We start from the raw sequence: 11,558 nt of genomic DNA, 5'->3' as shown, positions 1-11,558 counted from the left end.
CTACGTGGAGGTCTGCAGCTTCAGCGGGTGGTCGAAGGCTGGGTTCTTGTAGGCCACCAGGTGCGCGTGGTAGCACTGCCTCCGGCCGCGCCGGCAGAGGCACGCGGACAGCACCAGGGTGCTGACCAGCAGCAGGCCGCTGGCGGCGCACAGCCCCGCGAAGGTGAGCACGGAGCTGGGCCTGGTGGTGAAGGAGGCGCACGGCCCCCGCCGGCCCGAGGCCTGCGGCTGGCTCAGCCCGGCCCCGTTGGCCGCCTGGACGCACACGCGGTACGTGGTGCCCGGAGACAGCCCGTACAGCGGGTGCTGCCGAGCCGTGGCGTAGATGTCCCCCACCGCGGACTGGTTCCCCGGCCAGCCCTCCCGAGAGTAGCGGATCCGGTAGCTGCGCACCACCGAGTTGGGGGCGCACCAGTGGACAAGCGCGGACGTGTCTGTGATCTCCGACACCCCCTGCAGCTTGGGAGGGTCTGGGATGGTGTCTTCCTGGCTGAAGCCGGGGCACTGGCACCTCAAGCGCCTCTGCAGCTCGGCGCACGGGGTCTGGAGGTGCTTACAAGGGTGGTAATCACAGGCCACGCCCTGGGGAGGCGCACTCACCTTCCCCTCCTTTCTCTCCTCCTCCTCCTCCTCACTGGAGTCGTCCAAAACCAAGACTGGAATGCCATCCTCGGAAGGACTTGGGTGGGGAGCCTGCGGGGTGGCCTGTGCCGTCCGGTAGTGCCGGGGGGTGCTCAGGGGGTTCCGGGAGGCAGGGACGAGCCCGCGTTGTTTGCTGGTGGGCGGGACGGAGGCAGCTGAAACGTGAGGGTCCAGGACAAGCGAGGCAGGACGTTCGTGCTCTGCCCAGGCCCGGCTTGCCGCGCTGGAGTTCCTGGGACCCGCTGTAGAGACGGTAGTGGAGGCAGCGGCCCCCGCCCCGACACGGCGGTGCGACCATGCGGGGGTGCTCACAGGGTGGGAGGGGGCCTTGGGGACAGTCTGTGGGCCTCCCACAGCTTGAGAGGAGGGGGCTGTGCTCAGCAGCGGGGTGAAGGGACCCGGTGTAGAAGGCGCGTGGGTGGAGCCCGCAGAGGAGGGTGGGCTGGAGCCAAGGAGGGTGGTGCTTTGGTCCCGGGGGCACACACCGGGCAGCTGGGACAGCGCCAGAGGGGCGGAGAAGGCCCCGCGGGATCCTGCAGCGGGTGCGCACACCGTGTCTGCTGCCCTAGGGGAGAGGTCCACCGGTTAGAAGGTATTTGGCATGAAGGCCGCTTTCTGCGCTGGCCTTTGGGCACTCAGTGCAGACAATCCCTCTTGCTTAGCCCTGTCAACAGGAGCCCCATGGCGCAGGGTAGGCGCGCGTCACCTCCCTGACCTCAGGGTGACCTGTGGAGGAGGCTCCCCTGAAGCAGAAGGGGAAATGGAAGCTCAAGTGAGCAGGGCCAGCAAAGGGCAGAGCCTAAACGTGGGCGAGCACTGCGAAGGGCAGCCCAGATTCTCTGAGTGTTCTCACCTGTCTGCCGCCTGGCCACGAGGACTGGTCACAATACTCATACTGGCTAACGTAGTTTCTGAGTGCTTGCCACATGCCGGGACCTATGGTGAGCACCTTACTGTATCAGTGAATTCAATCTGCACCACCTTATGAGGTGGGCTCTGTTATCCCCATTTTACAGATGAGGAGGGAGAGGCCCGGACAGGTTAAGTAATGCAGCCAAAATGAACAGTGCTAAGTGGGGTGAAGAGCCTGTACTCTCAACCTCTTCATGAATACGAAGTGAGACCCTTCGCTGCAAAGGGCCTGGGTGCTTGTCTTTGGAATCAACATGAAGGGGAGAAGAGGACAGACTGAGCCTCACTTGTTTCCAGGCTTGGGTTGGAGGTGAGAAAAGACCCCCCACGGGATGGGAGGATGTCTCCCAAAGTGAGCTGGTGGAGCTGGCTTGAGGGAGGTGTTCCCAACCCACATCCTTTTCTGGTGGCCAACCTGGGCATGGCTCCCCACTGCAAAAATAGCTCTTCCAGCTAAGAGCCAACGAGAAGTCTTTGTAGGACTTCCGTCTGTCCCCCAGGAGCTCTGTCAGCCCACTGGCCTTGGACTGAGTGATAGAGGAAGCCAGGCTCCATTTGGGGGATTCAGGGGAACCCAGTGGTTAAGAGCACAGTTTTGGACAAAGATAGATTCTGCTTCCTCCACCCAGAAGTTGCATGAATCTAAGCAAGTAGCTCCCCAACCTGCTCATCTACAAAATGGGGCAATGATACCACTGCTTTGGCAGAGACAAGCCAACTGTTCGTTTAGCCCATTCCTTTTTCCTACGTGGCATACAGCTAGACTACATTTTCCCAGCCTTCCTTGCAGTTAAGTGTGGATGTGAGTGGAAGTGATGAGCCCTACCTCCTGATCTGGCCCATTAAAACCTCCCACGTCTGTTCCTCCATGCCCTCTGCCCCTCTGGGCCCCTGGATGTGACTGCCCGGGGGCTATCCGCCCTGCCCTACATTGCCAACCGGCCCAGCCTGCTTATGTGAGCCAGACTTCAGCTCCGGGAGGCTGACCCTCACCCCTCAGTCACCTATTTTGTAAATGTGTTACCTGCTCAGGATAGTCCTGTTTACATCCATGAGGAGCCAGGACAACTCACAGCTGCAAGTAAGGGGGTTGCCAAAGAGGTTGATGGATAGAACCTGGGAGGAATGCAGGGTCCAAGGAGGGAAGGAACTCAGGTTGCAGCTGAAATACACAGGAAATAAATTAGGGCAGGCTTTTACACTCAGGTCAAAACTATTCCCAGAGTCATAGTGATGTATGGAAACCCATTCTGTCAGGGATTAGATGATCTCACCTTGGGCAAAACTCTTAATGACCTTGGACTTTCTTTTTGTCATCATTTCACAGATGAGAAACTGCTCTATAAAGGTGATAAGTAACTTGCCCCAACTCACACAGCTAGTAAGTCATGGAGTCAGGATTTGAGCCCAGGCAATTTGGCTACACATCTTATGCCTTATACACAATGTTGCATCAGTCAAAAGCTCAAAGGAAGATCTGAGACAGAGTTATCATTCATCAACATATCACCACGACCATCATTATTATCACCACCAGAGGCCCGGTGCACAACATTCATGCACTGGGGTGTCCCTCAGCCCAGCCTGCAGCCTTTTGCAGTCCGGGGGCCCTAAGGGGATGTCGCTGCTGCGGAGGTGGGAGAGGCTCCCACCACCACTGCTGTGCTCGCCAGCCGTGAGCCATCAGCCTGGCGTCTGGCTGAGCGGCGCTCCCCCTGTGAGAGCACACTGACCACCAGGGGGCAACTCCTGCATTGAGTGTCTGCCCCCAGGTGGTCAGTGCGCATCATAGGGACTGGTCATTCCACCATTTGGTCTATTTGCATATTACCCTTTTACTATATAGGATTACCATCACTGTCACCAATACATCACATTACCAGCATCATCACAATCACCACTGCCACCATCACCAGCACTTTCATCATTACCATCGCCTTCATCACAACCACCATCATCTGCACTAATGTTATAGAGCACACACCATGTGCCAGGCACTAAGTGCTCTGCATATTCTATCTCCTGTCCCTTTTGCCAAGCCCCGAAGTGAAGTACTCTGGTTGGGTCTAGAGCTAGCAGAGAAAAGAGAGAAATGGTGACACTGAGAGTGGTGATGGGGAAAAGTGCCCACTTCCCAGGTTCCAGTATGGGTTCCCAGGAAAGAAGGTGGCCTGCGATCATCATCAAAGGGACACTGTCCTTCCTGTTAGGAGTCAGGAAGGAGGTGAGTATAGTGACACTTAGGACATCAACAGGCCAGAAGACACCAGCCCTGGGTCCTGACCACTAGTAGGACCTTTCTACCCTCTCATCTTTCTTTCCTAGACCTCTGGAATGGCTGACTTCCCACATGGAGAAGCAGATGGATGGAGAAATAGAGAAGAACCTAATGCCCTCATCCCCTCTTCCACTGCAGGTTTCTCATCTGGGCTTAAAGGAAACCTTACATGCATGAGTGTTTGGGGTTTCACTATTACTCTGGACAGCACTGAGTTGCATGGTTTTCAGGCTGGATGGACTATCTGGGATCTGCCCAAGATACCATCCAAAGGATGAGGAAGAACAAAACCCCAGAGAGGACCCAAAGGAGCCACGGGAAGAAAATTAAAGTCTGGTATGCTCTATAAGATAGTTACACCTATTCAGCATAGGGGAACAGGCAACATTCATTCATGTAGTCAGAAACACTTACTTCTGCAGCAGAAGGAGCTGTAGGTGAGGAGTGTCTTGGAAGATACTTGTATGGACAGAGGTAAGTGCTAGGGAGTCTTGGCAATCCAGTTGTTGCAGGTCAGAGGCCATCTTGAAAATGTCCCCCTCCAGGCTCCTCAGCATGGGCATCTTCCTCAGGTAGAGGGATGTGAGCTTGGGCAGGTCATGGATCCACCTCGGCTGAACTGAAACACACAGGGGAGACTGCCCACTACCAGGAAGCCACCAACCTAGGAGGCTGGCAGGGTGTTATGGAAACACCAAGAGTGACAACATGAGTTGTGAAGGTCATTGCTGAGTATGGGCACAGTTGGAAGCTTTAGGAAGCTCAGAACTATGGGCTACATCACCTGAAAGACCAGTCCTCCTTCCTTCTAGCTGAGATGACTGAGAGCAGAGAGGAGAATGGTTGGTCCAAGGCCACACAGCTGGGAAGGGACAGGGCCAGAACTTGAACCCAGGACACTGTCTCCAACTCCGCTGCTGCCCTACCCTCTTGTTAAACTCCACACAGAAACACCCCAAACTTCACTCCGATGGCTAACAGGAGTGGGCACATACTTGAGAAAGGTAAGGAAGGAGGAGAGAAAGGCAAGGTGGAAGAGGCCCAGAAACCTAATTTTGTGGCTCTCCTAATACTACATGGAGAATGTGCCCCTTCCCCTCTGTGTCCAGTTCTCGCTCTTTTCTTCCTTTGTCTATGGTGGGACAGGCGATTACAGACACATGGAGTGTTTTTAAAAGTAATAAGACCAATCTTGTGAGCCAAAATCAGAACACACCAAGGGCAGGAGAACTGGTATTCTCACCTCCCTCCTGTGTCTTGTTTGAAGGGTCAGTAGCTGCAGTAGAATTTTAGCCAACCAAGTAGAAAAGTCCCTGAATTCATCCCCAAGAGCATCAGCTGCTTCACTGAACTGCCTGTTTGATTCTGATCCGGCCAAAGCAGTGCATCCACCTCCCCATTCTACCAGCATTCCCCAGCTCTGCTGGGTCCCAGTAGAACCGCGTGGCTAAAGGGTTGGGCTTTGGACCCAGAATGCTTGGGTTTAAATTTGGAGGCACCACTTACTGAGCTGTGAGACCTCGGGCCAGTCATTCACCTTTCTGGACCTTGGTTTCCTCACAGGCGACACGGAGATAATAGCCGCCTCCTCTTGGGACTCAAGGAATTAACCCTTGTATGGCCCTTGGAACGGGGTGCACGCGGCTCAGGCAATCTAGGCCGGGTTATCTATGAGCAGCACCGTGAGCGACCCCTCCAAGAAACTGGTCCCGCCACTGAAAACTCGGGGCGCCCAGGACTCACCCTGCTTGAGGAGCGTGCCGCTGAGGTCCAGGACCTCGAGGGAGGCCAGGGGCGCGAAGGCGGCGTCGGCGATGTCCACCTGGCCCAGCGCCGTGCAGGAGAGGTTGAGCAGGCGCAGCGCGGGGAAGCAGGCAAAGGCCCCGGGGGGCAGCGCCTGCAGGGGGTTCCCGGCGAGCTCCAGCGCGCGGAGGCTGCCCAGCGCGGGCCGGGCGCACGGAGGCAGGGCGGCCAGCCGGTTGTAGCTGAGGTCCAGCGTGTGCAGCCCCGCGGGCCAGCCGGGGTCCCAGCGCAGCGCGCCGATGCGGTTGTGGCGCAGCGTGAGCACCTGCAGCTGCGGCAGGTGGCCCAGCTCCGACGCGCTCAGGGCGCTCAGCAGGTTGTGGCTGCCGTCTAGGCTGCGCAGCGCGCGGGGCAGGCAGCCCGGCAGGCGCTCCAGGCTGCGGTTCGCCAGAGTCAAGGTCGTGGCCCCCACGGCGAAGAGCCCCTGGCAGGGCGAGCTGGTGGTGTCGTTGGCCCCGCTTCCCCAGGCGCCCAGCTGAATGAGTCGGAAAAGAGGGACCCTCTCCTGGGGAGGCTCTGCCAGGCTCAGGTGCAGCGCTGTGGGCAGCAGGGCCGACCACATGGTGCGTGGCTGAGGAGAGAATAACGTGACAGCGCATTAAATCCAGAAGAAACACCCCGAAAGAAGGGTAAGTGTGCCCCCTACCACCGGGCTTGGAGGAGGAGCACAAGTCCTGGGCGGTCCCCAGCATTACTAGGTGTGCAGTGACTTTGCCCCAGTCATCTCCCCCAGGTGCACGGTGCACCTCCTGCTCTTCCTTCTCCCAGCCATGCTCTTCCCTCTAATTCCCTCTCATTCTGTGGATGCTAACCCACAGGGACCTCCCGCAGAAGGCCTGTCTCATCTGCCCCATCTGGGCCTGAACCTCCCAGTAACCCCATAACCCCATCCCATGAGCTTCTGGAGGGAAGGGAACTTGCCCTTTATCGCTGTCAACTCCCCAGGTGCACAGACGCTGCTACAAAAATGCCCATTAATAATGAGCATGGGACTTGAGGGAGATTTTGTCAGTCCCAGCAAAACTCAATTGCCCCCATTTCCCCCTTAGAACTGCCCAGCCTCAGAGGTGAGTCCTGGTTTGCATGCGACCCGGTTTGCAGGTCACATTTTAAAATAAGTTCTAGGGTCTCTTTCATGGGAGGGCCCTCAGGGTTGCTGTCAGGGAAGCGAGGAGCCCCCGGACAGCTGCGATACTTGGAACCCGAATAAAGCCTTTTCTGGTCCCTTCTTCGTCCCAACAAAAGCCAAGGCTTCTGAGGTCAGCCATGCCCAGGGGGGAATGGCTGAGAGTCACCAGCTGTGGAGTTTCTGGAGTACCCAGGATTGCACAGGGCAACTGGGAGGTCAGGTAGGGGGTACATCAAGCAAAGCTACTTCCAATCGAGCCTTGGCCTTGACGTCACTCCTTGATACTCCCCCATTTCTGTAGCTGTGTGTTCCTGCCCCAGCTACTCTGCTGACCACTAGGTCTCTAAGCAACCATCCAGACCTCCCTCTTGCTATTTTGGAGTCCAAGCAGTGAGAAAGAGCTGGAAACTGAGGCCAGTAACCCAGGCCTCCAGCAGTGTGTCATACTCACCGGAAGCTGTCCTTTTGGAGTGTGGCACTTGCCCTTTTGTAGTCTTCACTGTTGTCTTATAGATCCCAGGAGCCAGTGACTTCCACAGCAGCTCAACTCTGAATTCCAGAGGGAGGCCTGTTTCCCAGATGCCCCTGCCCCTGCCCCCACCTGCCGCAGTCACTGAGAGGGCCTGAGATATCTGGGTCCCTGCACGCCTCTCCTTCCTCACTTTGTGGTCTTTAGCCAACACCCTCAGTGCCTGTCTCCTCCTCCCACTCTGGGACTGGACCTGCCCCTTTCCAGGCCTGGTTCCTCCTCCTAGCCCTCCCCCCTCTTCATCTCACCTTACACTTGCCTTTCCTGGCCTGAGAAACAGAGGAAGTCAGCTCTCCCTGCCAAGGTGAGGGCTGAGGGCTGATGGGCGCAGTGAGGCAGAGGTGACACTGTCACCTTCCAGGAATCTGATCCTCCTGATAGGTGGTTTCCACTTCCTGGGATGCTTGGAGGATGAATGGCGAGCTGGTATGAAGAGGAAGCCCTGTGGCCCAAAGGAGGAAGGCCTGCAGAGATTTAAAGGGAAAGTGGCCAGAGGGGTCTTCCGAGGAGTCTGGGAGCAGGGGCAGGCTCAAACCAGATCCACGCGTCTCCAGGAAGAGTTAGTTTGGTTTCTATGGGACCCAGTTCAGTGACAGCGTGGAGGTTTGTTTCTCCTAAGAGATGGGAAAGATAAAGAGGGTAGAAATGCAGAAAGAACATTTCTGCCTCATGGCGGGGGTCTCTGATCCCCGTTACCAAGAGCCCCAGGTCTCCCTGAAGCCCTGGTGACACGGCATGAGCTTGTTTAGAGCAGACAATACCTTGCTCCCCCTGAGTTCCGAGACTGGTCATTTTGTCTGAGGGCCTTTGATCTGCACATCCCAGCCCCCCAGGCCCAGGGTTAATCATCCCGAGTTGTGTACACAGACTCTGAGACCAGAGCTGCAGGGATCTCCGTCCTGTCAGCTCTTATCTGAGCAGCCCTGAGGAAATACAGGACACCTCGGAACTGCAGAGGGGGTTAATTGGGTAATTGCACATCCCAGGCATCTCCTTTCTTGGCCTTCTCCACCCAAAGCCTTAAAACTATCCTTGCAGCCTCAGTGCCAGCAGGGGCCGCATTGCTGCTCAGATGCTTGGAAACAGAGAACAGAATCTCAGAGGGAAAAGGTTGGGGGAGGGGGGGAAAGAGATTAGCCAAAGAATTTACATGCATATATGCATCGCCCATGAACACAGTCAGTAGGGTGGTGAAGGCCTGGGGCGGGAACTGAATTGGGGGTGGAGGGGATGAGGAAAAGGGGGGACATTTGTAATACTTTCAATAATAAAGATTTTTTAAAAAAGAATCATTCCTTTATTGGTTCCTGGCCTGTTCTGGACAAACCTGTCTGGGGCAGCACAGTCAGCACACAGGGAGCCCAGGCCCCAGAGGTAGAAACTCTGTGCCATGGATGACACAGGAGGCCAAGTGGGAGGGAGAAGTCAAGGGAACGGTGGGAAGGTGAGGGGACCAGTGTGTGGGCCAGTGGATGGGCTCAGGTGAGGCTCTGACCTCTGCCTTTCCTTGGTTCACTGGGCACAGAGAGCACCCAGCAGTCAATTAAAACATCAGCTTCTCTCAGCTGGCGATGGACCACCTGAGGCCAGCAGGGGTTTGGGGAGATCAGGCAGGGCTGCCCAGGGGAGAGCGAGCCACACCCACCTGTTTGAACAGAGGCCCTGAGGAGGAAGTAAGTTGGCCCTCCATAGAGGGCTGTCAAAAGGAACCCAGGGAGAAATGTGGGGTGCTCCTCTGTCACCAGTAGGGGGAGGGGTCTGGAGAGGCCCTGGTTCATTGCCCTGCACTTGCCCAGAGCCCCAGGCCCTCTGACCAACTTCTTGTCTCTGCTGCTTGCCGCCTGTCTCACCAATGGTGACAAGAACCTGGACTGGTCTGGATCTCCCATGAAGAGGAGCACTGGTCAGGCTTTGGGGAAGGTGGGAGGTGGGCTCCCTCCCCAGAGACACACATTTAAGTCTGTCCCATATTTTTCCCAGACCTCCAGACCTCGGCAGGGTGGCACCAACAGGAGTCAGGGGGTGGGGCTGCCGACCATTCCCCTTTTTATTTATTATCTATCTATCTATCTATCTATCTATCTATCTATCTATCTATCTATCATCTATCTATCCATCCTCACTCTTTTTTTCCATTGATTTTTAGAGAGAGTAGAAGGGAGAGGGAGAGATGGAGAAGGAGAAATATCAATATGAGAGAGACACATCTACTGGTTGCCTCCTGCACACACCCCGACCAGGCCGGGAAACCTGCAACTGAGGTACGAGCCCTTGACCTGAATTGAATCCGGGACTCTTCAGTCTGCTTTATCCACTGAGTCAAACCAGCTAGGGCCACCCCCCTTTTTAAATTGAGTACTTACTACTCAGAGCCTAACACCATAAGCATTACCATATTGATTCCTTACAGGTTCTGACTATTATCCCCATGCTACAGATAAAGAAACAGAGGCTCACAGAGGCTGACCAGTTAGTTTGTAATTAGTCTGTTTGCTTAATCACTGCTTTTATGTTGCCTTCCATAGGCTTCAACATTTCACACTGTAATATTCCCCTTAAGCCCAAGAGAAAACCTTTCCCAAATATTTAGATCCCAAGAATTGTGGAGAGAGGGGAGGGAAGACACTGCAGGTGTGTTAATGAGCAGGTCACTCAATCCTGTGGGGACCCTCTGAGAAACTGAGGAGCATACCTGAGGATTGTTTCAACAAGCAGCAAGGAAGTGGGTGTATTTACCCACCAGCTCTGCTTCTCGTTGGCTTGCCCTTCCTGTGGCTTTAACTCCCTGGAGTGCCTGGCTTGCTCTGAGCACGGATCAAGCTTCTCCAGGGAGTTCTAAGGGTTGGGCACCAAGAGCATCTGTTTAGCATCCTTCAAGGTTTTGCCCAAACCCTGGCAGGTGTGGCTCAGTCGGTTGGACGTTGACCTGTGCACTGAAAGGTTGCTGGTTTGATTCCCGGTTAGGGCACATGCCTGGGTTTCAGAAGCAGCTTGGGGATGTTCCGCTCTCACATTGATGTTTCTCTCTCCCTCTCCCTTCCTCTCTCTCTCTAAAATTCAATTAAAAAAAAATATATATATATATATAAATAAAGATTTTTGCCAAAGCAGGCCCTCCTTTGGTGTTCTCTCCCAGGTCACTCAGGCTAACTGCCATCAGGTAAATTGTCATGACCCCTAATGTAGGACTAACTTCCCGAGAACTGGGCCATGTTATTATCCTTGGTAGCCCAGATGCCCATGGTGGAGTCTGGCACTCAGGACAAATGTTCAAAAATTAATGGGAAGAGTACATGGTGAGTCAGAATGTCCTCCATGGTGCCCTGAAGTGGATGGGGCAGGACTCAAAACAGTAAACATTAAATTCAAATGCCTGAGATTTGAACATCTAAGCCTTGAGAAGTGCTCAATGAGGGTGAGCTGGAGGGCATGGTGGGTGGGGGTGGGGGTGGGGGCAGAGGTGGAAGGAGAGAAGTTTCTAAGCCAGATTCCCAACACTCTCATGGATCTTTTGGGATAAGATCTCTTGGAAGATCACAAGGTTAGAGTGTTAGGAAAACCATAGCCTGCTGAAGGGAGGGTGGCGGGGGTGTGGGGGTGAGGAGATAAGCTAATGATTACATACTTGGCCACATTTATTTATTTTAAAATATATTTGTATTGATTTCAGAGAGGAAGGGAGAAGGAGAGAGAGAGAGAAACATCAATGATGAGACAGAATCATTGATTGGCTGCCTCCTGCATGCCCCCCACTGGGGATCGAGTCCGGAACCCAGGCGTGTGCCCTGCCAAGGAATTGAACTGTGACCTCCTGGTTCATAGGTCGATGCTCAACCACTGAGCTACATCTGCCAGGCCACATTTATTTTTTGGAATTAGATTTTTAAAAAATCGGAGTCATGGCTCCTTGGTCTTAGAAGTGACTTTAAAACTTGTCTGGTTCCACTCTTCCCTGCCCGTTTTAGAGAGAGAAAACTGAGCCATAGAGAGGGAAGTTGGCTTATCTGAAATCATATAGGTCAGTCCCAGTTATCCAGTGAGAAGAAAGGGAGGCCTAATACTCACTATTCTATTCTGGGATCTTGGCTTATTTGCACAACCGACCAGGTCTCCCCTTCCTGGCATTATTAGCACTGTGAGCCCTTTCCCACAGGTATGACTAAGTAAGTACACCTAGTGAGTGTCAGGTCCCAGGGTAGAGTTTCTAGGGATTCTGACCCCACCCCATTCCCAGAACTCTAGAAATACCCACCCCACATAGGCTG

General features: G+C 54.7%; 1 protein-coding gene across 1 annotated transcript; it reads right to left on the bottom strand.

The window, feature by feature from the left end:
- Nucleotides 1-6,197, bottom strand: LRRN4 (leucine rich repeat neuronal 4). The gene is made up of 4 exons (XM_008141280.3): nucleotides 5,576-6,197; nucleotides 4,247-4,451; nucleotides 2,579-2,716; nucleotides 1-1,207 (listed from the first exon to the last, which is right to left on the bottom strand). Exons 1-4 carry the CDS (start codon nucleotides 6,195-6,197, stop codon nucleotides 1-3), a joined length of 2,172 nt encoding a protein of 723 aa, XP_008139502.2.
- Nucleotides 6,198-11,558: the final 5,361 nt, after the last annotated feature.

The sequence above is a fragment of the Eptesicus fuscus genome, chromosome 12, assembly GCF_027574615.1.
Source record: "Eptesicus fuscus isolate TK198812 chromosome 12, DD_ASM_mEF_20220401, whole genome shotgun sequence".
Lineage (NCBI taxonomy): Eukaryota > Metazoa > Chordata > Mammalia > Chiroptera > Vespertilionidae > Eptesicus > Eptesicus fuscus.
Note: the sequence above shows the minus strand (reverse complement) of the source record. Positions and strands in the feature narration are given on the sequence as shown.

Bases quoted from the DNA above. Each gene is read 5' to 3' on its own strand.
- LRRN4 (XM_008141280.3), bottom strand. From the start codon at position 6,197: ATGTGGTCGGCCCTGCTGCCCACAGCGCTGCACCTGAGCCTGGCAGAG. The intron at 4,452-5,575 runs GTGAGTCCTGGG...TGTGTGTTTCAG, and splicing joins CGGCACGCTCCTCAAGCAGG to TTCAGCCGAGGTGGATCCAT. The intron at 1,208-2,578 runs GTAACACATTTA...CCTCTCCCCTAG, and splicing joins AACAGGACTATCCTGAGCAG to GGCAGCAGACACGGTGTGCG.